At 39.7% G+C, this 27,656-nt stretch overlaps 2 protein-coding genes across 2 annotated transcripts in view; one reads left to right on the top strand and one right to left on the bottom strand.

Annotated features, from left to right (window-relative positions):
• Window positions 1-1,827: 1,827 nt before the first annotated feature.
• Window positions 1,828-27,656, bottom strand: part of gabra5 (gamma-aminobutyric acid type A receptor subunit alpha5) — a 39,942-nt gene continuing 14,113 nt past the window's right edge. The window contains exons 6-10 of the mRNA XM_079684175.1: window positions 26,080-26,162; window positions 14,599-14,742; window positions 7,518-7,670; window positions 6,524-6,735; window positions 1,828-4,856 (exon numbers count right to left, since the gene is read on the bottom strand). Coding sequence (XP_079540301.1) covers window positions 4,566-4,856; window positions 6,524-6,735; window positions 7,518-7,670; window positions 14,599-14,742; window positions 26,080-26,162 — 883 coding nt within the window. The 3' untranslated portion in view covers window positions 1,828-4,565. The remainder of the gene's footprint in view (window positions 4,857-6,523; window positions 6,736-7,517; window positions 7,671-14,598; window positions 14,743-26,079; window positions 26,163-27,656) is intronic.
• The window catches only part of gabrb3 (gamma-aminobutyric acid type A receptor subunit beta3), a gene marked incomplete at its 5' end in the record, with an annotated part of 62,049 nt that continues 44,262 nt past the window's right edge, over window positions 9,870-27,656 (top strand). The window contains one exon of the mRNA XM_079684163.1: window positions 9,870-9,964. Coding sequence (XP_079540289.1) covers window positions 9,870-9,964 — 95 coding nt within the window. The remainder of the gene's footprint in view (window positions 9,965-27,656) is intronic.

Here is a 27,656-nt window from a genome sequence, read left to right as displayed (position 1 = left end):
CTGCAGTTTTTCATGTATACCAGCAGTCTGATACAATATTTACAGTTTGAAAGGGTGTTAAATGAAATTTGGTGATGATTATTGTTTTTTGTGTTAATGTAATAGCAGTTAAACCAAAGTATACGGGGGGAAACAAAGACAATAGGAGGGTTAATACATCCATGAAATCAGTTGTGTGATATAAAGCAGTACTTAAATGACATTATATATGCATCTAGTTTGTCTTTTGCTTGAGCATTTTACAGTGCTTGCATGCTTCAAGAATAACTGCCGTATTTCTTTTTGCAGTGTGCCGTGTACAATGTGTGTATAAAAGGTCAGAAAGCGGGAGTACCTTCGGTTAGCCTTTCCTTTACTATCACTCCTCTTTGCTTCTCAAGCCATATACTACCAATGATGTCATTCGGAGCCATCAGTGGAGGCTTAATTTGGTGTAGAGTATGGGCCAGCTGAATGGAAAAGCAACTTAAATGGAGCTAAATCCTCCACAAACAGATGTGAGGCAGATGTTAGCGCCACAGAGAACCCCAAGATGGATTTACCAGTTCAGCAACTGAAGAGGCGCCATGATCTGGATGCATATAATCAAAGAGAAGCAGCACATGCAGCCCGTTGTTCCATCAAGGAAGATTAAGGCAGCGTTTTGTCATGTGTCCTGGATGAATGTATATCAGCATGTCCTGTTCAACTGTGTATTTATTTTTGAATTTATCAGAAGTAAACTGAGAAAACACAAACATCTTTTACATTAGTCAAGCAGTGATTACATATTTGTGCTGACTCGGAAGTTAGCGACGCAAGGGCTGCATACACAAAATGTCAACATAGCATAAAACAATCTCTGCGGAAAATACAAGTTTATAATAATAATAATAATAATAACTTAAAGGTGACCTATCATGCAAAATGCACTTTTGTACGTGTTTTATACATGAATATGTGTCCCCGGAGTTCCAGGGAACTCACCGAGTGTCAGAAAACACAACCCTCTCTATTTTCCTCCATACCCAAATCTCTTAAAAAGGGGCTGCAACGGATCTGATACAGACTGATCCAGATTTGAACACTTCTATGATGTCACAGAAGTGGCGCTACGGCTATTGGGCCAACTCCACCAATCAGGAGGAGACAGCCACGGACATTGCCGTTCGAAAGCGCTGGAGACGCTGTAGGACATATTTCAGGCCTGTAGATGGTGCTGTTCTCACAGAATCAGCCCATGCAAAGACGGTGTTAAATTGAGCGAAATGAGGAATGGCTAAAATGCATGATCTGTTTGGTATTTTGTAAAATAAAAAGTATAAATATGCCTTATATAGGTATGGTCCTACACTATATTATTCAAATATAGCATGATAGGTCCACTTTAAATGTGTATAGCGCCTTTCAGGGGATCCAAGGTCGCTTGACACTTACATGTTTTGTTCAGCAGGATCATCTCCACATATTAACACCACTTCATGATTTTTGAAGTTTAGGCTAAAGGTACTACATTAAGGTCACATGACTTCACGTTCCACCGCTAAGCTAAATGTGGCTAATGTTGGGCGTGATGACATTTAGTCGTCTCATTTAGACACTTGTTAGCAACGGCTGTTTTTTTTATTCACCAGTGGGGTATTTACTGACGTATTTTATGTCGTAGAACAAAACGATAAAATCTCTTAAGCTTGTGTTAACCACAGACCTTATTTAAGGATAACAACCAAAAACACATTAAAAAAACATTGACTTGAAAACGAGAAAAAAGGAAAATTAGGACTCATTCCTTCACCTCTATATGTCACAACTTCATTATCAGTGAGATTGTTTATTAATAACATCAGATTAATGGATTCAGTGAAGCTTTATTGGGAATCAGGAATGCATAACAATTAAGAAAGAAAGAAAGTATTCATTATGACCCAGCCCCTTGCGCCGGTCATCTGCACACGTATTTTACAAAATTAATGAGTAAATACATTAAACCTGCAGGGCACTGTGCTTCCAAAGAGGGAGGGGCGGAGATAAAAGGAATCAGAGTATAGCTATATATAGAAAAAGACTATTGCCAAAAGGATTCAATCTGGATAAAATGACATCAACCAAATGAAAGTCAAATGATGACAATCACCATAAACAGAAATCATTAATAATTATGAGCATTATTTATTGCTTCAGATATTTGCATTTAAAGAACAGCCTGTACCTTAAATTCATTTAAATGTAATAATATAATACAACTGGTGTGTTCCATAAACGTATTAAATAGAGGCCGGCCACACAGAAGGCATAAAGTCACATGAGAAGATCACATTCATATTTCAATTCTCAAATACTCGAACAGTAAAACTAAAAACTGTGAAGGTTGCAAAACTTTCTCTGCTGAAGTGAGTGTTGTGCATGCACTGTCGCAGTATCAAGTAAAAAAGCTGGACTTGAAGGATATGTCATTGAATCACATTATTTCCTTTCTTCTTGGACTAAGATAACAAGATCGTTACCACTGATGTCGCTAAATATGAAGCTAGAACAAGGAGAAGGCAAGCTTAGCATAGTTTAGCTTAGCATCAAGACCCAAAACAGAGGGAAACAACTAGCAGGGCTATGTCCGTAACTTAAAATAATGTTCCTTAAATCCGAGATAAAGAAAAATAGAAAGCATTCATTAACTAGTGAGGGAAATAAGGCAACTACAAATTGCTTAAAAAAAAAAAGAGAAAGTAAGTCAAATCTCCTCCGGCTCACTTCTCTAGTTGCTTAGGGCGAGAATTTTGACTGAAGTCTTACCTCTCAATTGTTACTTAAATAGTTTGATGTTTACAAAGTTCTGGCCTTAACCCTTTGCTACATTCAAGCTAATGCTAATTTTAGGACATGCTTATCAGTGAGCTTTAAAACCGCTTCTGTTTAGCAGATTTCTTTCATTTGTACAGTGTAGCTGTTTACCCCATTTTACATCTTAATAAAAAAAACATGGCACTATGCTAAGCTAACAGTTGCGCTTAGCTTCGTTTTTACTCCACTGACACATTTATGCCTCGACAAAGAAGCAAATGACTGAAAAATTACACATTTAACCAGGGCCGCCCCTGGCCAACTTGTGGCGCCACGCAAAGTTATATGATGAGGCCCTCTGTGTCGCGAGCGCCGACGGGGGACGGGGGGGTGCTAGTGGAGCCTAGCAGCGGCGAAACTGTGCCGTGCCTACACAATTGCGCCACATAAGCGCATAGTTGCGTGGCATTTGCGGCTCCGTTGAGGCTCCCTCCGTGAGGTGAGGCCCCCTCCCGCGAGGTGAGGCCCAAGGCAGTCTGCGTGATCTGCCTGTAGGGAGGGGCGGCCCTGTACTTAACTGACTAACTTGTTTACAGCCTTTTTGCTAAGCTAAGCTAGCCAGTTGCTGGTTCTTGTTTCATATTTAACGCACAGACATGAGAGTGGTATCAATCGGAACATTTTAACTCAAAAGCGAATGAGCACATTTCCAAAATGTCAAACTTTTCCTTTAAAACACTCATTAAATTAAAACTTTGAATTATTACTAGATCTCATGTTTTTGCCTGGATATGGATAAGGAATAAGACATCATGAATCTAAAGGATAATGGTGAAAATGTAATCACCAGGTCATTGTGACGTTCTTCTCTTTAGTCCCAGGTCACTCTTAACTACAGCAGGTACTCTAAAATATAACAAAAACCTGCTCAAAGCATCTACATTTTTATAAAGAAAATGTGCAAGTTATCATAAAAGCTTATAGAAACAACAAGTTGATGCAAAAAACCCAAGATATCTTTAAAAAAAGCATTGTATATATTCGGTCCAAAAATGCTAAAGCTTAAGCTAATCTGCTCATTTCTCAATATCCAGTCAATGAAGCACTAGACTAGGGTAACACTGTGCTGCTGTATATGCATAACATAGAAGCTAACTGGCTTCGTGGTACTTTTCTAAAAGCAGGGAATATATACATGTTTCTTAAAACTACAAACATACATACAGGGTTCTCAACATGGTGACAGGAAACTGAAATCTGTCCCTGTCCGAAAATGATATTCATGAAAAAACTGCCCATTCAAAATTGCAATCAAAGTACCAACACAGGATTTAATGAAAGTCGTTAATCTGGCTTCTGTAAAAGTAACTGCAGGAGATTCCAGTGCATTCGTAATGAGTTATCACACTCTGAAGGCAACACATTTAGCATGGCTATTCATCTGCTTTTAACAAGGAAGCAAAGTCCCATGTCCTCGCACATCTGGACCCCACGGCCCATTTATACAAAGTAAGAGTCACAAAGGCAACAGCCGCTTTAGAGTAATGATACAAATGTTGTTTTGCATAGCATTTGGCTTTGCTGTACCATCATACACTGTAGACTCAAGGAGAACAAATATAAATGCCAAATGCTAAAATCATTCATTGACTGGAGTCCTAAAATGAGATAAATAAAAATTGGAAAGGGATATATTTTGTACAAACTCGAGGCATTTTCCTGACATGCAATGATTTCCAACGGGCTAAAAAAAACACTATTGGACTAAGTGGCATTGATTGAGTCAGGAGGATGGGTGATTGCAGAGTTTAAACCTCCTCTTGTCTCACGGGTTCCCTGTTGAGATACGTTGCCCAGTACACCAGGTTAAAGGTCCCAAACAGCACCGGGAACACTATTCTGGACATCTTGTCGATCTTGCTCACACTGTTGTAAGTCTTTTTGGGGTCAGGGGCCTTGGTTTCAGCGGGTTTGAGTTGTACCGCAGTGCTGTTTGAAATAGTGGAGATGGACGAGTCCTTTGTGAGGTTGGTTGTGTAATTCAAGCCGGACGAGCAGGAGTTGTTAGGCTTTTTAGACAGAGCCAAAGGGTCCTTCTTCTGTGGGGAGAAATACATGCATTGATTGGTGCTGCACATTCAACAGACACAATAAAAGAGGTGGTTGATAACACACAAAGAAAATAATCAAAGATGGCCAGTGAGGGTTGAAAGTGGGGATCGATGTCTGCGGGCAGCAATGGACTGGCTGAATCTATTGATCCACCATTTATAAGCTTCTACTTCAGGGGTGTCAAACTCAAGGACCGGGGGCCAAATCCGGCATGTGACTTCATTTTCTGTGGCCCCACAAGAGCTTGCAAAGAATATAATATGTTTATTATATGGTTACATGACGCTTTAAAGAAGCACGTTGCCCATAAACTACATGTCCCACAATGCATCTCAAATTTGACTTTTTTTCTCAGTTAGACTTTTTTCCTTCAAAAAATATTCTTTTTTTCTCAGAATCTGCCTTTTTCTTTTGATTTTTTTTTCTCCAGAATTTTGCTTTTCTTTTTAAATCATTTTGTGACATTCTCACTGAAGAGACTTGCAACTATTTGCCCTAGACTTCTGCTTTCAAACGTAGTTAATTATGAAGTTATTACCCTATCCGATAATAATCCAATGCAGAGGCAATAATGTAATATAATACATTATTTTATATATATTAAAAATGTATATAAGTATTTTTATATAGTCTTATATATAAAACTGGGCCTTTGAGTGCAACCATGATGCTAATGTGGCCCGAGATGAAATTGAGTTTGAATTTCCCTGTTCAATTTATTTTCTGATTCAACTCTTACTTTATGTGCGACATGGACTTCATTACAACTCCTTTCTTCCCTTTCCACACTACTGATCATGAAGTGTCAGAGAAGAGAGAATGAAAGATCGAAAAGGGAGTCGATCTTTCAAACCACAGTAAGGTTTGAAAGCTGTAATCCCTGTAACACAAGCTTTTGTCTGTGGTTGTTGTCTCTATTAATTACAAATTCTTGAAATGACCAATGTTGAAGATCTCCTTAGATAATAATGTGGTGACTTTCAACAACAGACATAAATCATTACTTTGCAAGTTTATCCTGATTTCTAGGATAAACAAGTTCTAAAAAAGTTCTGTTTATAGTTTATTGTTTTGTGTTTATTCTTGTGGCCTTGCATTTTATTTTGATGTTGACTCTGTCCTCTCTTTTCAGGTGTCTACACTTCCTGTTGTTGTGTGTCACCTGCCAGCTTGATTGTGGTCTCCTGCTCCTGATTGTTTTCACCTGTGCCCCATTAACCGTTGTGTGTATATGTAGCCCTGTTCTCCTTTTGTCTTTTGTCGGTTCGTCTTGTCTCTAGACCAAGTCCATGTCTGTACTCCCTCGTCAAAACCTTGAGCATACTAGTCGAACCTAGTGAACTATTGAGTATCCTAGTAGATCCTAGAAACCATTATCTTTGTAAATTATTTTGTACCATTAGTTGAACCTAGCGAACTTGTGAGTATCCTAGTTGATCCTAAAACCTTTTTTTATAATAAAGGTATTTTTTGAAATCAAGAAAGAATCGTGCATCTGAGTCTTTGTGAGTCCTTCGTGTCACTAGGTATTCTTGGCATCTATTAAGAACCAAGGGACTTTACTGAGACTGAGAAATATCCATAAACGGCAATAATAAAACTAAATAAAGTGAATTGAATATTAGAAACTATTATAATATTAAAACATACAAACCTTGGGCTGTTGGGCCTCCATTGCTTTCTTCCCGTCCCAGGCCCAGCTCCTTTTGGTGAAGTAGTTCACGGTGGCAAACTCGATGAGGGCGGAGAACACGAAGGCGTAGCACACGGCGATGAACCAGTCCATGGCGGTGGCGTAGGCGACTTTAGGAAGAGAGTTTCGAGCGCTGATGCTCAGAGTGGTCATGGTGAGCACCGTGGTCACACCTGGGGGGGGGGGGGGGAAACTGTGTCATTATGACTAACCGGAAATACTACTACTTTTATTCACATGGATTTAGTTGTAGTGAAAGGAGGAGGCATTTATTTATAGACAAATCATGCAGGAGCAACAGCAAGTTCTTTCATATAATGGTCACCTATTAAAATCCACTTTTTCATGTCTCTTCTACATCAACATGTGTCCCCTCTTCTTCATGTCTCTCTTCTACATCAACATGTGTCCCCTCTGAAGGGGAGAGATTCTGAAAGTTTCAGGAACAAAGATTCTCTCTCTTTTTGTCCTGATCCATTTATATAAAAACCTGTCTGAAAATGAGCTGATCAGATTTTGGCCACTTTATGATGTCATTTTGGCTTGTGTAACCATTAGCCAATCAGCAACCAAAGTAACGCCCCCCCCCCCCCCCCCCCCACCTTATCACCTGGATCTCCTCCTAGAGCACCATTGAGTTCTTTTTAACCAAATCTCTCTCAGAGGGGCGTGGGGAGGGGCTCCTTATTCTCATCTAAAGTAACAGACAGAGAATCAGCACTTTGGAAACAGGTCTGAAACAGAGGGGATTATGGGTAATGCTGCAATGATCTGTTTGGTGTTTGGAGCCAAACACTTCAGAGACATGTTTTGTACTTATCTGAGACCTGTAATATATTGATGAAAAACAGAGGTTTCTAAGAATATAACCTAAGTTTTATGTTTTGTACTGATTGATTGTTTAAATGGGTTTTTTATAATTTCATGTTACTCGCTGATGTGTGTGTAAGCTCACCAAACACTGTCCTCGCCGGCACTGACTCCCTGTTGAGCCAGAAGGAAACCTGGGACAGGATGACGGTCATGAAGCACGGCATGTAGGTCTGGATGACGAAGTATCCGATCTTCCTCTTCAGGTAGAAGTGAGCCATCATCACCGTGTACTGACCTGAAGCACACAGCCGCACAGAAAGAGGAGGAAACACTCAAAATGTCATTATTTTAGTTTTTTGGGGTAACTTCATCCCTACTTTGACAACGAAGGAAGTGTATGGTAAACAGAACCGGAATAATTTAAATTTCAGGAGGTAAAATTGTGTTAAAAAAATAATAAATAAATTAAGGAAGAATTTGCAATTCAAATGTAAAAGTAAAATAAAGCAATTTAACATTTTGGTTATGGAAAAACATAATCGTTATTCTGGATCATAATACTTTATATATCCAGCTGGGAAATAAAATAATAATACATACAAATAAATTAAATAATTAAGTATATATAAATAAAGAAACAAAATTGAAAAAATTATAATAAGAATAATAGTAATAATCATGAATAAGAAATAATAATAATATTAATACAGTAAAATACCATGTGTATTAGCATTAATAACATATTTAAACTAAAGGAAAAGCTTTGCAAAAAATGTACAGACTGAGAGCTATTAATAGACTCCAGCTGTAATTATCTTTCCCCTTAATTACAGTGAACACAGCACCGTTTATTTTCAGTCAACCCCGCACACCGTCCTGCTAATCCCAATCCCAAAATAGTCCCGAACAAATGCACGCTACGCCTGTCCGAGCAATGTGCTGGGAACTACAGTGCGGTGGATTTAGGAAATGACAAGGATAGAAAGTATTAAGAGAGGGACTAACACACTTTTGGTTTTGATCTTTTCATGGGATTTATTGACAATAACAAAAAAAGTAATATCAGCAGCTTTATCCTAAAACCCTGGTTTTCTGCAGCTGTCACATTCTCTCGCTGTGGCCTCGTTTGTCACTGCAAGACAAAAAGTGCTGCACAAACGATGGATAGAAGTGAGAACACAAATATGTCTTTTGTGCGGTATTAAACAATTATAAAGAAATAAGTCATTAAAAAAGAAAAAGGTGCAAGTATTTCATCGATACGTTTCACTATAAATAAAATGATTACCTGTAAAAAAAAGTAGAGTGTAGTTAAAGCACTTAAACTGCAGCAAAAATGCAATTAAAGTATCAAGGTTTCATGTTAGTATTTAGTGTCTCTACTGGGACATGTCTCCAAGCTTTAATGTTCAAAAAGCTCTTTATTTGTCTCATACTGCCTGTTCTGCAGCACCTCTTTTCACCCTCTGTCTGAAACCAGAGCCCAGTCTGCTCTGATTGGTTAGCTTTGTTGTGATTGGTCAACCGCTTAGAGATGTCCCGCCCCTTAGCCTATAGCAGGTTCAGGTAGTAAATAAAGGAGTTTAACGGAGGTGTATCAGTTAGGGGGGGAGTGTGTGGGTGAGAAACTCCCTCAGGAGGGAACACAGGGATGTTAGCCTTTGCAGACCATTTACATGCACACAAACCTATATAACACACTAGAGGAGACAACAAAAAGCAGAACCTCCTATGACCTATTTCTTGACGTACTTTAGAGAGGGATTCCCCTCGCTTTATTTTCATGAATGTTTTGGTGCTGTCATGTCTTCTGTGTTTTAATTTTCTCTTATCAGTTGGTGGGCTGCACAACTAAACTTGCAGGCAATAAATACTCCTCGAAGCATGAAAAACTAGTTTGTGTGTATGTGTGTGTGTGTTTGTGTGCGTGTGTGTGTGGGGGGGGGGGGAATCATCATATCCTGTTAATCAACGGAAGATTGCATTTGAAGGATTCTCAAAAATCCTGTCGAGTCTGATAGAAAATCCACAGATGACTGCAGCTTTCTCCTGGCAAAATCCGATTTTTCTCTCCCACTAATCCCCTGTCACAATCTGCATCCTGTATATCTCCCTCGCCCTGCCTCTCTCCCTCTGTGTGTGTGTGTGTGTGTGTGTGTGTGTGTGTGTGTGTGTGTGTGTGTGTGTGTGTGTGTGTGTGTGTGTGTGTGTGTGTGTGTGTGTGTGTGTGTGTGTGTGTGTGTGTGTGTGTGCAGCAGGCAGACATCCCATCCTGTCAGGCCAGCTCTTGATTGAGGACGTAGATCCACAGCGGTGATTACAGGTGCACAGATGACTGAGTCAGAGGGGGGTTGAGAGGGGACTCTGGTGGAGAACAAAGTTTGGATGTGCAATGCGGTGGCTTTGATCATGTCCTTAAATATAGAAGCACCTGTGCTGCCTTCGCTCCGAGGACTCCCGGCCACGTGGATGGATATCTGCAAGGTGTGAAAAAATGCGGCTGTGGTGGATTTTACTCTTTGCTTTCTGGAGTGTCTGCGGGGAACTGCCATTCATAGCGGAGAACAACGCGGCTATGCTGGTCAACTGGTAAGCACTATCAACTTCTAAATCTGCTGATGTCAACTTCAAAACTGTGGCAGTGCAAAGAAATAATGAGATAGGAAACCAATGCACAGAAACACATATTTGTATCCTCCTTAGATCTTTTTAAAATATGCAAGTTTTGTGTCCTCCTAGACACAAGGTCAGCAACAGACACTCACAGGTAATAGAACATCTTCTAGTGCCTGTTGCATACAATACAATGTAATACCTCCATATGTTGTCGTAAAGCCACCGTGCAATGAGTTAATCCTCCTTCTCTGTTCCTACATTTGTACCTGCTGTTGTCAAAAGAAATAATGAGATACACAGAAACACATGTTTTAATCCTCCTAAGATCTTTTGAAACTTGCAAGTATGGGACAGATGCAGAAGTCAGCAACAGGTCGTAAAACATAGACAATATACTCAGCACTGAAATTCCTCCATATGTTTCTGTAAAAGCCACCTTGCACATTATAGTTAATCCTGCTTCTCTCTTTTTGCAGTAAGGAAAAATCCTTATTACCGAAACATTTTAAAGCTTTGAAATCTGGTGCTGTCTAGAGAAATGACAAGACTGGTATCCAATGCAGAGAAACTTTGATTCATCCTTCTAAGATCTTTTCAAATCTTGCAAGTGTGGTGTCAGAAGTCAGCAACAGATCACAACACATCCTCTAAATAAACCCAAGATAAGAAATTGCTCCACATGTCATGAAAGTCAGATGAGTTCATCTTCCTTCATCCTAATAATCAAAACATTTGTAACACTCTTAGCATCTTTTATCTCCAACAACTCGGCTATGTTGGTCAACTGGTTAGCTTAAAGATCTGCTGTCCAAAGAAATAATGACATGCTCAGAAACACGTGTTTAATCCTCCTAAGATCTTTTCAAACGTAGCAAGTATGGTGTCCTCCTCGGCTCAGAAGTCAGCAACAGGTCATAAAACATCCTCTTGTGCCCGCTATTTAAAATCAAATCAAACATAGTACACTCAGTGGAGTAATTCCTCCATATGTGGCCGTAAAAACCACCTTGCACATGTGTTAACCTTCCTTCATCTTGATGAGCAAAACATGTGTATCACTCTTAACATCTGTTATCTCGAACAACATACACAGAACAATTTAATTTGATCCTTCTAAGATTATTTAAAACATGCAAGTATGGTGTCCGCCTCGGCGCAGAACTCAGCAACAGGTCATAAAACATCCTTTAGTGTCGGCTATATACAAATAAAACCAGAGATAGTTTACGAAGCGGACAAATTCCTTTATATTTGTTCAAAAAGGTGGAGACATTCCTTCATATTTATTCATTAAAGCCACCTTGCAATTAGTTAATCTTCCTTCTATCTTCCTGCAGTAAGAAAACACTTCATGCTACAGTAATAACCAAGACCTTTGTTTCTACCATCACTGTATTGTCTCAAATGTCACATTACTTTAGGTATATTTCACAAAGATTACACAGTATTTCCAGTACTACAGCACAGATCACATCCATCTGTTGAGCTTTGACAGATGCAACTACAACGTTTGCTTGTCATCGATTTTCACTGCTGTGTCTATATTCATCCTGTCAGGCTTAACCTGTGAGGTCAAAGGTCCCCTCTGCCACAGTGTGGGCTTTGCAGAGCTATTCTCGGCTTTTTAAAGAGGGTTTGTGGCTCAGATTAGCTAATTGAGACCCACGCTGGCTCTGTGTATCTGAGAGGGGGGTTTGTTGCATACAGAAAAGTAAAGCAACCTGATCTGAACTGCTTCATGCTGTGCATACTTAGTAGCAGTTGTGAAAGAATAACGACTTTTTACTTAAGTTAACAATGGAAATTTAAAGAGGACATATTCTGCCCATGTTTAGGTTCATATATGTATTTTGTGTCTCTTCTGTGACATGTCTCCGTGCTTTAATGTTCAAAAAGCTCTTTATTTTTCTCATACTGCCTGTGCTGCAGCACCTCTTTTCACCCTCTGTCTGAAACCAGAGCCCAGCCTGCTCTGATTGGTTAGCTGGCCAGCTCTGTTTGTGATTGGTCAACCGCATAGAGATGTCCTGCACCCTTAGGCCCCGTCCACACGGAGACGAAACCGATTTCGAACCGAAGTTGATTTCAAAAAAGTCTTCCGTCCACACGGAATCGGCTCAAGAAATGTGTCCGTCCAAACGAAACCGCTCGAAACCGCTGGATACGCTGTAGTACATATGCCGGGCCACAAAATTCACCAAAAGCAGCAAATAAGACCCCCCCCCGAGCATGGGCATAAGGCATAAACAAACAAACCAGGTAGAAGATGGCGGATATTGTCGCTGATGGTTGTGGTAGAGGAGCTGTAGATTTTGCACTAAAATCTGTATCATGGTCAGTAGCGTCTTGAGCACGAACGCAACCCTGTGATCCGCCATTGTTGTTGGCGAAACGCATCAACAATGACGCGGGTGTGAGCAGGAGAGGTGGGGAGAGGCGGGGCTATGGCGTCATCGATTCAGGAAAATATCGTATAGGGGGTACACGGAGCCGCAAGCGTCTCCAGACTTACCCACTTTGGGAGCCGGTTTATCGGTTTCGGGGGCTCCGTTTCGGCTTCGTGTGGACGAACCGTATACGATAAAGAACTTTAGCGGATACAACTGAAATCGTCTCCGTGTGGACGGGGCCTTAGCCTATCACATAAAATGTGTTGGCGCGCTAGCTAATAGGAGCACGACTGTCACTATGTACCGGAAGTAAACAAAGGACCTAGGAGTTTAATAATTTCATAAGCTGCTGCTGGATTTCTTGACCTATAATGGTGTGCTTGGTTGGTATTTGATGATTTGATATTTAAAGAAGTATAAAGTAGAATACAATTTCAATACTCAGATAAATACCTCAAAAGATTACTTACTTGAGTAAATATACTATATTACTGTGTGGCCTATTTCAAAATCAAATATATTAAGTAGCATTAAACCATTTTAGAGTACTAAAGTAAATGTACTATTAACGATTTTTTTGCCGTACATGTTCCTGTACATTATGACCCCCCCCCCCTTCACTTTGTGTACATTGATAAACTCTCAACCAACAAGCGGCAGAAAATGTATTATCATACTTCTTTATATAACACAATCCAGCAGATGCCTCCCCCCCACCTCCCTTGACGATGCCCGCCCCCTCCTTCACGTGTCACCACTCATCAGCCAATCACAGAGCTTGACGTCACTCAGTAAAAGCACAACTGATGGGCCTGCGTACAGATTAACCCTGCAGACCCGGGGGCTCAGACCGAGGATAAGTGATTTTTTGTGCCCCCTCCTCCGTCCTAGAGACAGCTGGCTATGTGTGGGAGGCTCTCTCAAATCCTTCCTTCATTGTCTCTATCCAACTTGATTTAAAAGAAATATATATATATATTCTTCTCACAACATCTTTGGGTGGCACACAGTGTAATGACTCAGAGAGGAATAATAGGGTGGAGGCTGGGGGGGGGGGTTTAATAACTGATGTAAGGGAAATAATGATAGATAAAAAGGTAACACCAGGGGGCTAACTAACTAACAAGGCATAACTACAGACATTTTATCACTTGATTTGTTCATGATTTATGGCGATGTAGCCACATGAATTCGGACTAAGGTAAACGTCAGTCTTCCTAAAGCTATTTTAGACCAAGAACCATTTACCCCCAAAAAATAGTAGCCTACCCACCCAACTCCCCAAAAACACAATGTGACCACGCTATAGTTCCTTTAAAGCCCAATATTAGCCAACTTTATCTTAGCTGTGGTGACGTGAAGTCATGTGAATGTGCTGTAGTTCCTTCATAGCCTAACATTAGCCACCTTTAGTTTAGCAGTGGCTACGTGAAGTCATGTGACCGTGCTGTAGTTCCTTTAAAGCCCAATATTAGCTACCTTTAGCTTAGCAGTGGCTACGTGAAGTGACCCTGCTGTAGTTCCTTTAAAGCCCAACATTAGCCGCCTTTAGCTTAGTGGTGGTGACGTGAAGTCATGTAATCGTACTTTAGTTCCTTCATAGCCCAACATTAGCCACCTTTAGCTTAGTGGTGGTGACGTGAAGTCATGTAATCGTACTTTAGTTCCTTCATAGCCCAACATTAGCCACCTTTAGCTCAGTGGTGGTGACGTGAAGTCATGTAATCGTACTTTAGTTCCTTCATAGCCCAACATTAGCCACCTTTAGCTCAGTGGTGGTGACGTGAAGTCATGTAATCGTACTTTAGTTCCTTCATAGCCCAACATTAGCCGCCTATAGCTTAGCGGTGATGACGTGAAGTCATGTGACCGAGCTGTAGTTCCTTTATAGCCCAACATTAGCCGCCTATAGCTTAGCGGTGATGACGTGAAGTCATGTGACCGTGCTGTAGTTCCTTTATAGCCCAACATTAGCCGTCTATAGCTTAGCAGGGGTAACTTGATGTCATGTGTAAGTATAATAACGTTTGTTTGCCACAAATCTTACTTCCTAAAACAATCCAAAATCAAACTGAATCTCATTGGCTTTTCGTCAAGGGATCCAGCGAGATGCTAACTTCAGGGTCGGCCTACACAAATGCGTAATCCCTACAAAACCCTCTATAGGTCATATTTGATCAGAGGCCTGTTCTTTAGTGTCCTCTCGCCTCACTGTACCTCTGCTGGTGTAGATGTCCTCGGTCCCTGCGGTCTGTCCGATCAGATGGTACTGATTGAGGCGAGACCCTTCCTCGGCCACAACCACAGACTTTGCTGCTCCCTGAGTCCACGTGTAGACCACCTCCGACACCGGATAGGCATCTATGAAAACAGGACAAACAGAAACTTATGAGTTCTCTTGAAAAGCAGTTACAAAATTATACTTTTATTTCAATTATCAAAAGCTGTAATGGCAAACATTCACTGGCTGCGAGTGACTTTGCTTAACTTGAGTATTTGCACATGTATCTGTTATTTAAGTAAGATTTTGAGTGTAGTACTTTTACTTGTAACATATATTCCTTAATACTTTCCAGAAAATGAAATGAAAGCTCGAGAGTCAGACGAATACAATTATCTCCAATTTGGAATATTTAGTAAAAAGGTTTTCTTTTATTCTAGAATGTTTATTAAAATGCCAATATTGCATATATTGAAGTGCATTAAAGATCACCAAATTGTACATCAGATTTTACATTTACAATCCTAAACTATTCCAAAACCAAAAGAAAGTTCATTCTGAGAAAAAAGGGTGAGAAAGATGCTAATCCCCAAATATCTCCGGATGTAAAATAAAGTCACTTGGGATAAAAGCTTCTGACAGTGCAATGTTATGTGGCGGATCAAATCAAATTCATCTCCTGATTTACAACAAACACGGGGGCTGAAGCTGGAAAAGGAGTAATTTCCCTTCAGCACAGAGGCTTGCATGCTTCCTATATTAATTGTATGTTCTACTTTGACCTTTTGTTGTGACTTCCTCTCAGGCAAAGATGAGTTTGATAGATGACATGAATGCAATTATGTAAGAGTTGTGTTTTTAGTCATGTTTTCAAGTGCAGGTTCTCTCGGGTTATATTTGGATGCCTCTGTTAACTCTGAATGAATTAAACCCCTTACAGGGACTCACCGTTAAGCAGATAAACTCACAGAGTTCAGTTACAATTTGTCCATTCAGATTTGGCAGATTAGAAAAATGTAACACAAGTAGCATGCTCTGTGACAACAAGGAGCTAAAACAATAAGTAGTTCCTGAATAAACTTCATCATACAATGATGGTCATAATTACATAATATATGTGACCTTAAGCAACTTTAAGGCTTTGTGTAGTTTAATGAAAACTAAGTTGTATGAATATGCTCTATCATCAACATCAGCGTTATTCAGTCTCAACTCAGTTTCTAAATTAAGACAGAAACTACAGACGTCCTATTACTTAGAAATGTATTATAGTATATTAAAAAGGGAGGAAGTCAATGTGACGTCATCCAGGGGTTTGAGCCGGCTTGTTTTTATGGAACCAAAAGCGACATTGGAGTATAGAGCTATGTATGACCAAATTGCTGAACAAGACGTTTTAAATTGACCAACATTTTCCCAAAAGTAAGAACAAAAAATAGACAACGCTGTGATAGAAACCTGTCAATCACCGTTGACCCCAACCTAAAGCATAGCCTGTTTCATAGACTTCTATACTGTACATCCACACAGGGCCGGTTCTAGACAATTTGATGCCCTAGGCGAGATTTTAGGCCAGATAAGCCAACACCCCCCACTTTCATCACTTAGAGCACCATTCGTACAGGGCAAATTAAAAGTGTAACCGCCGGGGTGAATGTTGTTACATCTAGGCCGAAAATTAGGATGAGCACCAACGGTCAACAATGTTTTTTTCCCTCCCAGAGCTATCAGCGCAGCACCCCCCCCCCCCCCAGATCTGGCGCCCTTGGCGACCGCCTATGTCGCCTATGCCAAAAACCGGTTCTGCATCCACACATTTAAATAGAAGTATGGAACTACATCAAGATCGTGCATTATTCAAGAACATGTTAACTAAGGTAGTTAATAGAGTAAAAGGGAAAACAATTGAAATTTTTATCATAGCCCTCGATAGATCTATACATTTAAAGTAAAAGTTATATAGAACATATAACATAACATAGAACGACAGATTGAGATCATGAACTCATAATGAAAATGTTAACTGAAGTTGTAAATAAAGTAAGAAGCAGGGACATTTTCTCATAGGCTTCTATACATTTAAAGTAAAAGTTATTGTGATGCCTTATCGACAGGGCTACATGAAACTGGAGATTTAGACCATGAACTCGCTAAGATAATGTTTGCTTAGGTATTAAATCAAGAAAAGTGAGAGGTAAGGAACAATTCTCATAGACTTCTATCCATCCATACATCCAAAGTGGTTGTAATACCTTGTGGACCTTGTAGGCTACATGAAAAGACAGATTGAGCTCATGAAATCAATAAGAAAATGTTTGCTTTGGTATTAAATCAACAAAAAGTGAGAAAAGGAGTAATTTTCTCATAGACTTCTATACAATCAGACTCTATATAGACAGTTCGTTGTCGTTATTTGTCAGTTCCCAAGATGTTTCTAGCTACACTGAACAAAAATATAAATGCAACACTTTTGTTTTTGCTCCCATTTTTCATGAGATGAACTCAAAGATCTAAAACATTTTCTACATACACAAAATAACCATTTCTCTCAAATATTGTTCACAAATCTGAAAAAATCTGTGATAGTGAGCACTTCTCCTTTTCGGAGATAATCCATCCCACCTCACAGGTGTGGCATATCAAGATGCTGATTAGACAGCATGGTTATTGCACAGGTGTGCCTTAGGCTGGCCACAATAAAAGGCCACTCTGAAACGTGCATTTTTGCTTTATTGGGGGGGTCTGGGGGGGTCCGAAAACCAGTCAGTATCTGGTGTGAGGGTTAGGGTTAGGATTAGGGTTAGGATTAGGGTAATGTTGTGAATCGAGTGGCCTGTGTTCATCATCCATAACATACGCCTGCCCATACCATAACCCCACCACCACCATGAGCCACTCGATTCAAAACATTACCCTAACCCTAACCCTAACCCTCACACCAGATACTGACTGGTTTTCGGACCCCCCCAGACCCCCCCAATAAAGCAAAACTGCACGTTTCAGAGTGGCCTTTTATTGTGGCCAGCCTAAGGCACACCTGTGCAATAATCATGCTGTCTAATCAGCATCTTGATATGCCACACCTGTGAGGTGGGATGGATTATCTCGGCAAAGGAGAAGTGCTCACTATCACAGATTTTTTCAGATTTGTGAACAATATTTCAGAGAAATGGTTATTTTGCTTGTGTAGAAAATGTTTTAGATCTTTGAGTTCATCTCATGAAAAATGGGAGCAAAAACAAAAGTGTTGCATTTATATTTTTGTTCAGTGTAAGAAATGCGACTTGTTGGATGTGATACAACACATGACATTTGACCCACTTTGCTTAATTACACAGAGATTAAGTTGGTGTTGCAGCTAAGAGCTCGTGTTTGGATCTGATGTAATCACTAGAATGCATCACAATATGCAGATGTTGCTGATGTTATGTGTGAGTGTTGGCACAGTTTCACTCACGGGTGTTGACCTTTTAGCTTTGTATTTAAGTTGCCTGTAAACTGTTGTGTGTGAAGTACAACTGAGGGACTCTAGTGAAGTACTGTACCTACAAACCTCGATGAGGTACTTTTATCTGAGTACTTTCATTTTATTCTACTCATTCTACTAATATATTGTACTTTTAATTCCAGAACATTTTGTTGACAGCTTTCGTTGACTTTACAAACCGCTGTAAACAAAGTACTTAAAATTAGCACCACTTTTACCAGCTAAAATAAACACACTCTTGCATCAACTAAATAATATATTTATATACGATATGAGCTTCTGAAACGGACCATTATGCATAACGTGTACTTTTGTAACAGAGTATTCTTGTGTTTTTATATTGCTACTTTTAAAACGTTGGAATATGCTGCTGATAGTAAACTGTCAATTATATTCGCCACTTTATATATTGATTTTGAAAAAATTATTATTTCATTAATCCAAGTTTATGTTGAGAACGAGCCCTGTGAAATGCAAAAACACTCACTCATACTGTGCTGTACATGCCGTAGATGCCCATAATCTGTGTGTGTGTGTGTGTGTGTGTGTGTGTGTGTGTGTGTGTGTGTGTGTGTGTGTGTGTGTGTGTGTGTGTGTGTGTGTGTGTGTGTGTGTGTGTGTGTGTGTGTGTGTGATTTCTGTCCAATCTAACAGTATTGCATTAATCCAGCAACTGTGGTGTTAGAAGGCAGTCATTTAGATTGACCCCCTTCAGCCAGTCTGTGGATTATCGTCTCAAAGACACTCCACATTGTCTCAAATAAGTCTTTGTAGAGCTGCGTGACGTGAGCACATGAATCTTCTCTTAGGAGCACAAATTACTTTTGTATATTAAACAAATACAGCAAAAGGTATAAGAGGAGACCCTAATGGTGAAATGTACGGTGTTACAACAGCAAAGGGGACAAAGAGGGAAATAATTGTCCTAGACTCCTAGATATGACGTGCATGACCAACCCTGACGTCTGTTATGTCCTTTAAGGAGATAGGCTGCTTCAGCCATAATGTTGTTGTTCCCATTCAGTGACCGGGCAACCCTAGGTCACAGATGGTTTATTGTTGCGGGTGCACTGGGACACTTCCTTCTTTGTGTTTGTGGACTCCAAGGTGTGAAATCTTCGAGGCCATAAGTATCGGACGCAAGTGACTCAGTGTTCCCAACTGTTTAGGCTATCTTCTCAAAATATGTTGATTACTCTCTGTGAAACCAGTTAAATGGGCTAACGAGAGAAGCTCCTAAATAAACCATCAGTGTTTGACATCAAAGCTCCTGCTCTTCCCGTGTCTCTTTCCTGAGTCGGTGACTCCCACTACATTGCTACACAGAAGTTTCCCTTACAAGTATCTTTACAATTAATGTTTCAATTTATACTTAGCTTAAAAGCTGTGCACATATTTCTACAGTGATAAGAACTGACCTGTAGGAATGGGTCCTAAAAACCCACATAAGTTAGCATTTTAGCACTTCCTGTTTCCATCTTTTGGCTTTTTAAAGATGCCTAAAATAGGATTGGTGGTTTACACAAGCTTGATAATTTTCTTCTGTAGTAAAACACTGGGTAATTTCAAGCTTTTACACATCTTAAAAACAGCTGTAGCTAACAGGTGTCTAAATGAGACTACTAGATGTCAGCATGCCAAACTTTAGCCACCTTTAGCTTAGCGGCGTAACACAGTGAAGTCATGCTACGGTGGATAGCTATGTTGGTAAATAGGCAGTTATGATGTAAAGCAATATCATATTAGGTGACCATAGAGCAAATATCTGATCCTTTGTTTTCTGGTACTCAGTACAAATAGTTTTGCAGCTTTTTCAAGGCAGAAGTATTGCTAGTGATCACAGGAAGCACCATTTTTTGTGATGAGAAGTTCTCAAGAAAGCTGCAAAAGCAATACCACAGGCAAATCAATGGCCCCATAAACAGATATATTTATCACGGACACTGTACTAATTGTATCAAAGCAGAGACTAAAAAGACTAAAAGAGAACTTAGATAAATCTGAATGAACCAAAAAGATATCTCATCATGTGTTTATTTCACTAACTAACTAACTAACTAACTAACTAACTAACTAACTAACTAACTGAAATAAACGTAAACAACATGATAAACCCACTAGAACACCATTACTCAAACCATTAGGGTTAGGGTTACTGCTTGTGGCCAGATTTACACTAGCAGCTGTTAAATATTTAAATAAGTTTACCCTTACTCTAACCCTTAACACTATCCATTAAATTGTCACATATATTTACCAACACAGTTTGCAGTTGTTGTTGTTGTTGTTGTTGTTGTTGTTGTTGTTGTTGTTGTTCACAATGTTGTATTCTCACAGGGTTTCCAATTATGGTTAGAGCGCGGAAACTCACTATTCGAGAGCAACAACCTCTCAAAGTTGTTCTGTTGCTCTTCTGTTTTGAGTCGCTCCAGTCTTGTGTTGAGTTTTATGTGTGTCTCTCCATATACAGTAAACTGACATTGTAAGAGATTGGTGTGGGCTAGCTTCTCGCTAAAATAGTCAAAGAATGAAAGAAGGTGGATGTTTTAATACGTTAACGGATAAATCTGTTCAGTCACTTAGGTATCAATATCTGAAGTAAAGAAAATAGCCTCGTCTTTGAAGGTTTGTTTTAACATCAGCCGGCTGTAAACTGTGATATTTGACCTGCAGAAACATGCAATGCTGAGAAGATAAACCCCTTTGAAAGGTTTCCTTAGCGTATTAAGAGTATATTGAGCTGGGGAACACAGGACCCTGGAACATATCTACACACGATGCAGAGTGTGTTCTGCAGAGAGGTGATTACCATCGGCAGCAGAGGAAGGTCTCTGCAGATCTAAAGCCTGCAGAGTGCTGTCCATTAGCTCAGAGGATTAGCAAAGGGTTAATGCAGTCCAGAAAACGGGAAACACTGCAGCCAGCAGCGTAACTCCTACACTAATAACCCTTACAATGTACTTTTACTGGGACATGGCTTTTAATAGAACAATCTCTGGTCAATAAAGAACATCTCTTTCTCTAGCTAGCATTGTTTTTGTTGGATATGGAGAAGTTTACTTTGATGTTTCTTGTGTAATAGATGCGCTTGAAGTTCATAGATCTTTAGATTAAAATACAGCACAAACATGTCCAAATACATTTTATACAAACTCAAAGCTAAGAAACATACATGTAATTAGTGCTGAAATGTAACTAAGTACATCCACAAAAGTACCATTTTGAGGGACTAGGTTCATTTAGTCGAGTACTTTATTTATTTATGTACAGTTTTGAGGTATTTGGACCTTACTTGAGTGTTTCCATTAATAATCTAAGCATATTTCTGCTTCTTTATACTTCTAATCCGCTACATGTCAGAGGGAGCTATTGTATTTTATACTCGTAAACAAGTTAGATACCATTGGTTATTTTTCAGATTCATAACACGGGCGGACTGGCCATTGGGAATACGGGGAGTTTTCCCGGTGGGCCGGTGCTGTGCGTGGGCCTAAATCCTACCGGCCCACATTTGTAAGTGTTCCGGCCACTCCCTGAAGCGGCCCACTGGGCTGGGCTGGGCCGTTTTGATAGGCTACCTATGTTCTATCTATCAGATAGTTTCACTTTCACACATCAGGCCTGTAGCAGCTGTCAGTGAACGATCAGGAGTGAGTGACCGAGAGACCTAGCTGGCAGTTGCTTACAGATGGATAAACAAGCTCCAAAGCGTGAAGGCGTTTTTGTATAGTTTGTGTATACAGTATACAGTATTGTAGCGAGCCCTGGGTTCAGAGGGAGGGGCTTGCATAGGGGAGGGGGCGGGGGGTTGGCAGGGAAACGGGGTTCAGGGGGAGTGGCTGTACCCGTAGGATAGAAAAGGTGGAAGTGACGTCTGACTCAGAGGTCGCGCGGCTGTGGAGAAGAACGTGTTGCCCACATTCTGCTACTGAGTTTAGGCTAGTTAGCTAGCAGGTTTATTGTTTTGGGTGCAGTCACTTTTGCCTCCACTTGCTGTTCAAATAAATGAATAAATGTTGAAAAAAGTAAATCTGTTTTCAGTTCTGTTTCACGGGTGTTGAGAGATGTATCCATAGATCTCCTAATGTTGCTCTCAAAGTGCACCAGATTGATGCATTTAACTTCAACATTTAAAAAAAAATCTTCCCCCGGACCCCCCTAGAGGAGGTGAGGTCCACCACCTGCCCACACCCCCTGTTAAATTGTCTCACCCACATTGAGGATGCTTCCTACACCCATGTTTTATTCCATGTGTCAAGTCAGGCAAATTGGGTCCAAATGTTATTGCATCAATGATCTGTTAACATTAAAATCACTAAATATATGCTGTAACTATTTTACTCTAGGCAACTCAAGGGCTCAGGTAATGTGATTACTATATGAGTAATGGTCCAAAATAACATTAAATGCAAAGGGTTTTCTGTAAAGCAACATACTTTCGTCGCTGGCCGGCCGATACATGCATTAAGTGGGCCTGTCTGTCAATGAATCCCCGGGCCACTTTTTCCCCGCAGTCCGCCCCTGATTCATAAAATACATCATTATGAATAAGCTACTCTGGAAGAAAGTATAATGTAATGCTCATACTTTGGTTCTTTCCCACATATTTTCATAACTGATAATAACGTTCCATTCCATTGGTCCGTCTTATGGCGCTTTTCCACTGCAGCACGGTTTAAGCGGGCCGGGCCAAACCAGGCCCGCTACCTTTTGCTTTTCCACTCGGGGTAGTTCCGGCTCAGGACTACTTTTTCACCTTTTTTCTGGCCCTCCAAAATCGAGGTTCTTACCGGGCCAACAACCGGGCTGAATATGCTAAACTAGTGACGTAAACACTCTCGACTGCTGAATGGTCAGAGAGAATCGCTGGCAAGGGGGCTACAACTACCGTGATTTAATTGTAATACACGTTTCAAAACGATGCCGAAGTAACAACATACTGATGCTGGTCTGCAGACGGCAGGCGAAAAACTTTTTAAAATGTGTGTTGTCTAAATGGAGATCGGCTAAGCTAACATTGTATATGCTGTATATGTATATGCTCCACACTCACAACAACGGCCTACAGACATAAATAAACCAGCGACTGTATTCTCCATGACACAGGCAGTCTGTGGTTTGTACTTGTTTAACTTTTGTCTAGTTCCTGAACAGATATGAGGAGCTGTGAGCTCTGAGTGCTAACATCTAACGGCTGATGTTTTGGTTTTGTGGTTCTCATTGAAGATGACGTCACAGCAGTTTTACGCAGCGTCGCTCCGCCCGCCGAACAGTCGATCGCCCTGACTACACTGCGTTACTATAGTTACTACCCCTGTTACTAATCTGTAATGGAAACTCAGCATAAAGTGATCTTGGCCTACCAAGGCCTAACCATACTGTACTAAGCCGTGCTAGGTCCTGGAGTGGAAAAGCACCATTAGATACAGTTTTCAAGTTTAAGGTCCATAAATGTTTTTTGGCTTTGTAAATACAGCATGTTTACAGTCAAAATGTGTATGTTAACCAAATGTCCAGAGAATTGGCAAGAAAATTAGAATTCATGCACGTTTAAAGCCATGATGTTTCCATTCCACCTTGGCATGTTTTGCTTTTACTGATGCACAAACCTTTTCACCTCAGCAAAGTGTAAAAACATAAAAGCCAAACAAAGTTTTTTTTTTTTCTAGTTTCCCTCTCCTAATAATACATTGTTTTGGAAAACTGGTAAACCTAGCATCTCTGAAACAAATATGGCATTCCCCCTAAAGGATAAAATACATATTCTAAAAAGAATTCCGGTATGCACATTCTTACTTTAACTTCTTATGTTTATATATATATTTGTATTCCGTTACTCAATATCGGATCAGTGCATCACCTCATTTAACCATCTATCCTTAAATGCCATCAGGTTTTTCTGGGTGAACCGACCTCAGATAGCTCCCCATGAGGACACATGTCAGTGCAGTCTGAGTTAGTTACTGTGAGCAGAGGGAGAGTGACCTAAGCACGTGTTGGAGTAGCTTAAAGACACATCAGGGCTCTGCCTCACAGAGAGTCCAGATTACCCTCAACACGTCAGGAAACACCTCAAAGATTATCTTAAGCCTCCATGACTGGAGATCCCCAGATACTTCTGAACCACTGGAGCTGTGAGAGGCAACCTAACCAGCTTAAACTGGACGGGAAAGGTTAAAAATGTATTCTGTTACAACCACTAAATTCTTGTAAAACCGTTGAATCAGTAACCTAATCCATGTACCACAATAAAAGAGGGGTGAAATCCTTAAAATTGGAAGCACCTGAATGTGTTTTTTGTTGTTATCCTGAAATAAGGTCTGTGGTTAACACAAGCTGAAGAAATGTTAACGTTTAAATACGTCAGTAAATACCCCACTGGAGAAATTAAAAACAGCAGTTACTAACAAGTGCCTTAATAATACAACGAAACGTCATCACGGCCAACATTAGCCCCCTTTAGCTTAACGGTGGTGACGTGAAGTCATGTGACCGTGCTGTAGTTCCTTTATAGCCCAACATTTTACTCCAAAAATCATAAAGTCGTACTAATATGTGGAGATTATCTTGCTGAACAAATCTTGTAAGAATAATAAAAGTTTCTTTGACACAGAGATTATTTTCCGGAATAATCCAATTTTAAAAACCCATTGCTTTTTTTTTAGGAAGCCCTTGCGATGTTAACTTCTGGTTGGCCTACAAAAATACGTAATCACTGCACCACTCTTTAAAATAACCTGATTACTTTCAGATCCATTTGCATTACCTCAATGACAAATGCAACGCAAGAGAAAATAAATATCAGGCATTTTGAGCATAAACTGTGTTTTTTTTTAAACAAATCCGGTGTCCATCTACTGCATTTAAAAAATTAAGATATTTACAAAAAAAAAGAATGAAAGTAGCCTAAATTAAAATCAAATGGCAAATTCAGGCAGTTCGTACACCTTTGCATAATTTCCATTAAAAAAGATCTAAAAGTTATTTGATTACGTCTTTTCATTATGTATATATTATATATTTATAATATAGTTACAACCCGCCCTTTGAGTGCAATCTTTATGCAAATGTGGCCCGCGATGAAATTTAGTTTGACACCCCTGCTGTAAAGAGATACAGTTGCTTTTTTTTGTATCCTAATCTCCTTACTGTACTTGTTACTCCCCAAGGACGACACAAGTGTGGTTGGCATGTGCAAGGTGTGGGATTTTAGAGGTTACCTTGGTGCTAAATATAGGTTTGCTGTGTGTGTGTGTGTGTGTGTGTGTGTGTGTGTGTGTGTGTGTGTGTGTGTGTGTGTGTGTGTGTGTGTGTGTGTGTGTGTGTGTGTGTGTGTGTGTATGTGTGTGTGTGTGTGTGGCTGTTTCCATTCTGTGCGTTTCACATTTATCCCATTAAATGAAGGCGAGGCTGCAGGAGAGCGGCTGACATGTTGATTAATGGTTTAATCAGCAGCAGTGTGTTTCTGCACGGCTGTGCCCTGCACCGACACAACACCACTTTACACCTGAGGGACACGCACTGTCACACACACACTACCTTCACATACCCCTACACACACTGCATGGATAGAGACAGTAAACTCACAGCTGAAACTGCAGTATTTAGATCAAAACAAATCAGGAAGAAAAATCTTTTTTGTGAGCTTTTGGGCCCATAACATTGTTACACACCAGTGGAACAAAGAAAACATGTTGTCTATTTGCGTAGATTACCTCTTAAAACCACCCAATGATAATGTCACATGTTGCCTCATTTGCATATTTAAACATTACCTTTCAGAAAACTTGTCATATAAAAAATAATGAATTTAAAGTCAGTTATGAGCTGGGGTAGTTTCATGCTGATATATATTAGTGTGTTGCGTTGTATCTCTCTCTTAGAGTGTTTGGTGAAACTTGTTACACCAATTGTGGATATTAAACATTTCCCTGTGTTATTTAAAACTACTGCTCACTTTGTGCGTTAGCTTAAAGTTGAGTTTACTCACAGCTCCCGAATTTTAGAGGACAAGCGTGGGCGTCCATGGGGAAATCCTCGAGCTGCATGGGGCACTCTGCAGCGATCGTGAGTCTGAGGAGAGAAGGAAGGAAGTCTCTATTAAGATCCCCATTAGCATTATCACTGGCTACATCAATGCTAATCACAACAAAACAAAGATCAACAAAATCATCGTGCTTTCAACCATCGTAAAGCCAAATTAACAATCAATTCATTCCTCAAGAATTAATAACACACCTTTACTGCAAGTAAAATGTATACTGTATCATGTGATATCAAACCTCAGTCCTTTTCTGAAATAACCTTACATTTTATATATCTATCTAATCCTTAACAGTCAACATCCTAAAAAATATAGGGTGTAAAAGATCAAAAATAAATCAGTAATAATTTATTACAGATAAAAAGGTAAAGGAAAAAGAGTAGACTTATATTCAAATTGAATCAAAGGGAAAGCACAGGTTATTTAATATACATATATAATATACAAATAAGCAAGAGCAAATAAGTACAGCATGGTAGCAACAAATAAGTAGTAGTATTTACAAAAGACTGAATATATGAAGCAGGGTTTTCAAAACTACGGCCAAGGGGCCAAATGCGGCCCGTGGTCCCACACATGAAACTAGTGCTTGTCTTATATTGTAAATCTTAAATATATAAAACATTATATTACATGTGTTAATAAGCCACATTTTCTAATACATTCTGTCAATTACATTTGAAAACATTTTCTATAAAAATCTTACTTGAAAAAAAAGAAAGCCCAATCACTTGCTTGAAATATACACTTCCTATTTCCACTTATTCTAAAAAATTTGAGTCCTCTGTTTAAAGGTGACCTATCATGCAAAATGCACTTTTGTACGTCTTTTCTACATGAATATGTGTCCCTGGTGTTCCAGGGAACTCACCAAGTGTCAGAAAACACAACCCTCTCTATTTTCCTCCATACCCAAATCTCTTAAAAAGGGGCTGCAACGGATCTGATACAGACTGATCCAGATTTGAACACTTCTATGATGTCACAGAAGTGGCGCTACAGCTATTGGGCCAACTCCACCAATCAGGAGGAGACAGCCATGGACATTGCCGTTGGAAAGCGCTGGAGACGCTGTAGTACATATGCCAGGCCTGTAGATGGTGCTGTTCTCACAGAATCAGCCCATGCGAAGGCAGTGTTAAATTGAGCGAAATGAGGAATGGCTAAAATGCATGATCTGTTTGGTATTTTGAAAAATAAAAAGTATAAATATGTGTTCTATAGGTATGGTCCAACACTATATTATTCAAATATAGCATGATAGGTCCACTAATAATTAACTGCCAACAAATTAAATGATCTGGAGAGCCTAACTTAACTTATAAGGCAACATACTTCACCTCTACTGAGGGGCCCAGCCTTCAAATATGTTTGGCCCCCAGTGAAAAAAGCTTGTACACCCCTGATATTAAGCAATAAAGAGCCGGTAACATTAATAGATTGAAAATAAACTATTAAGTTAGTTAAATTGTTCATTGCACACAAATGTATATTGCTTACAATTATTGTTCATATTATACATA

The sequence above is a fragment of the Notothenia rossii genome, assembly GCF_949606895.1.
Source record: "Notothenia rossii genome assembly, chromosome: 1".
NCBI lineage: Eukaryota > Metazoa > Chordata > Actinopteri > Perciformes > Nototheniidae > Notothenia > Notothenia rossii.
Note: the sequence above shows the minus strand (reverse complement) of the source record. Positions and strands in the feature narration are given on the sequence as shown.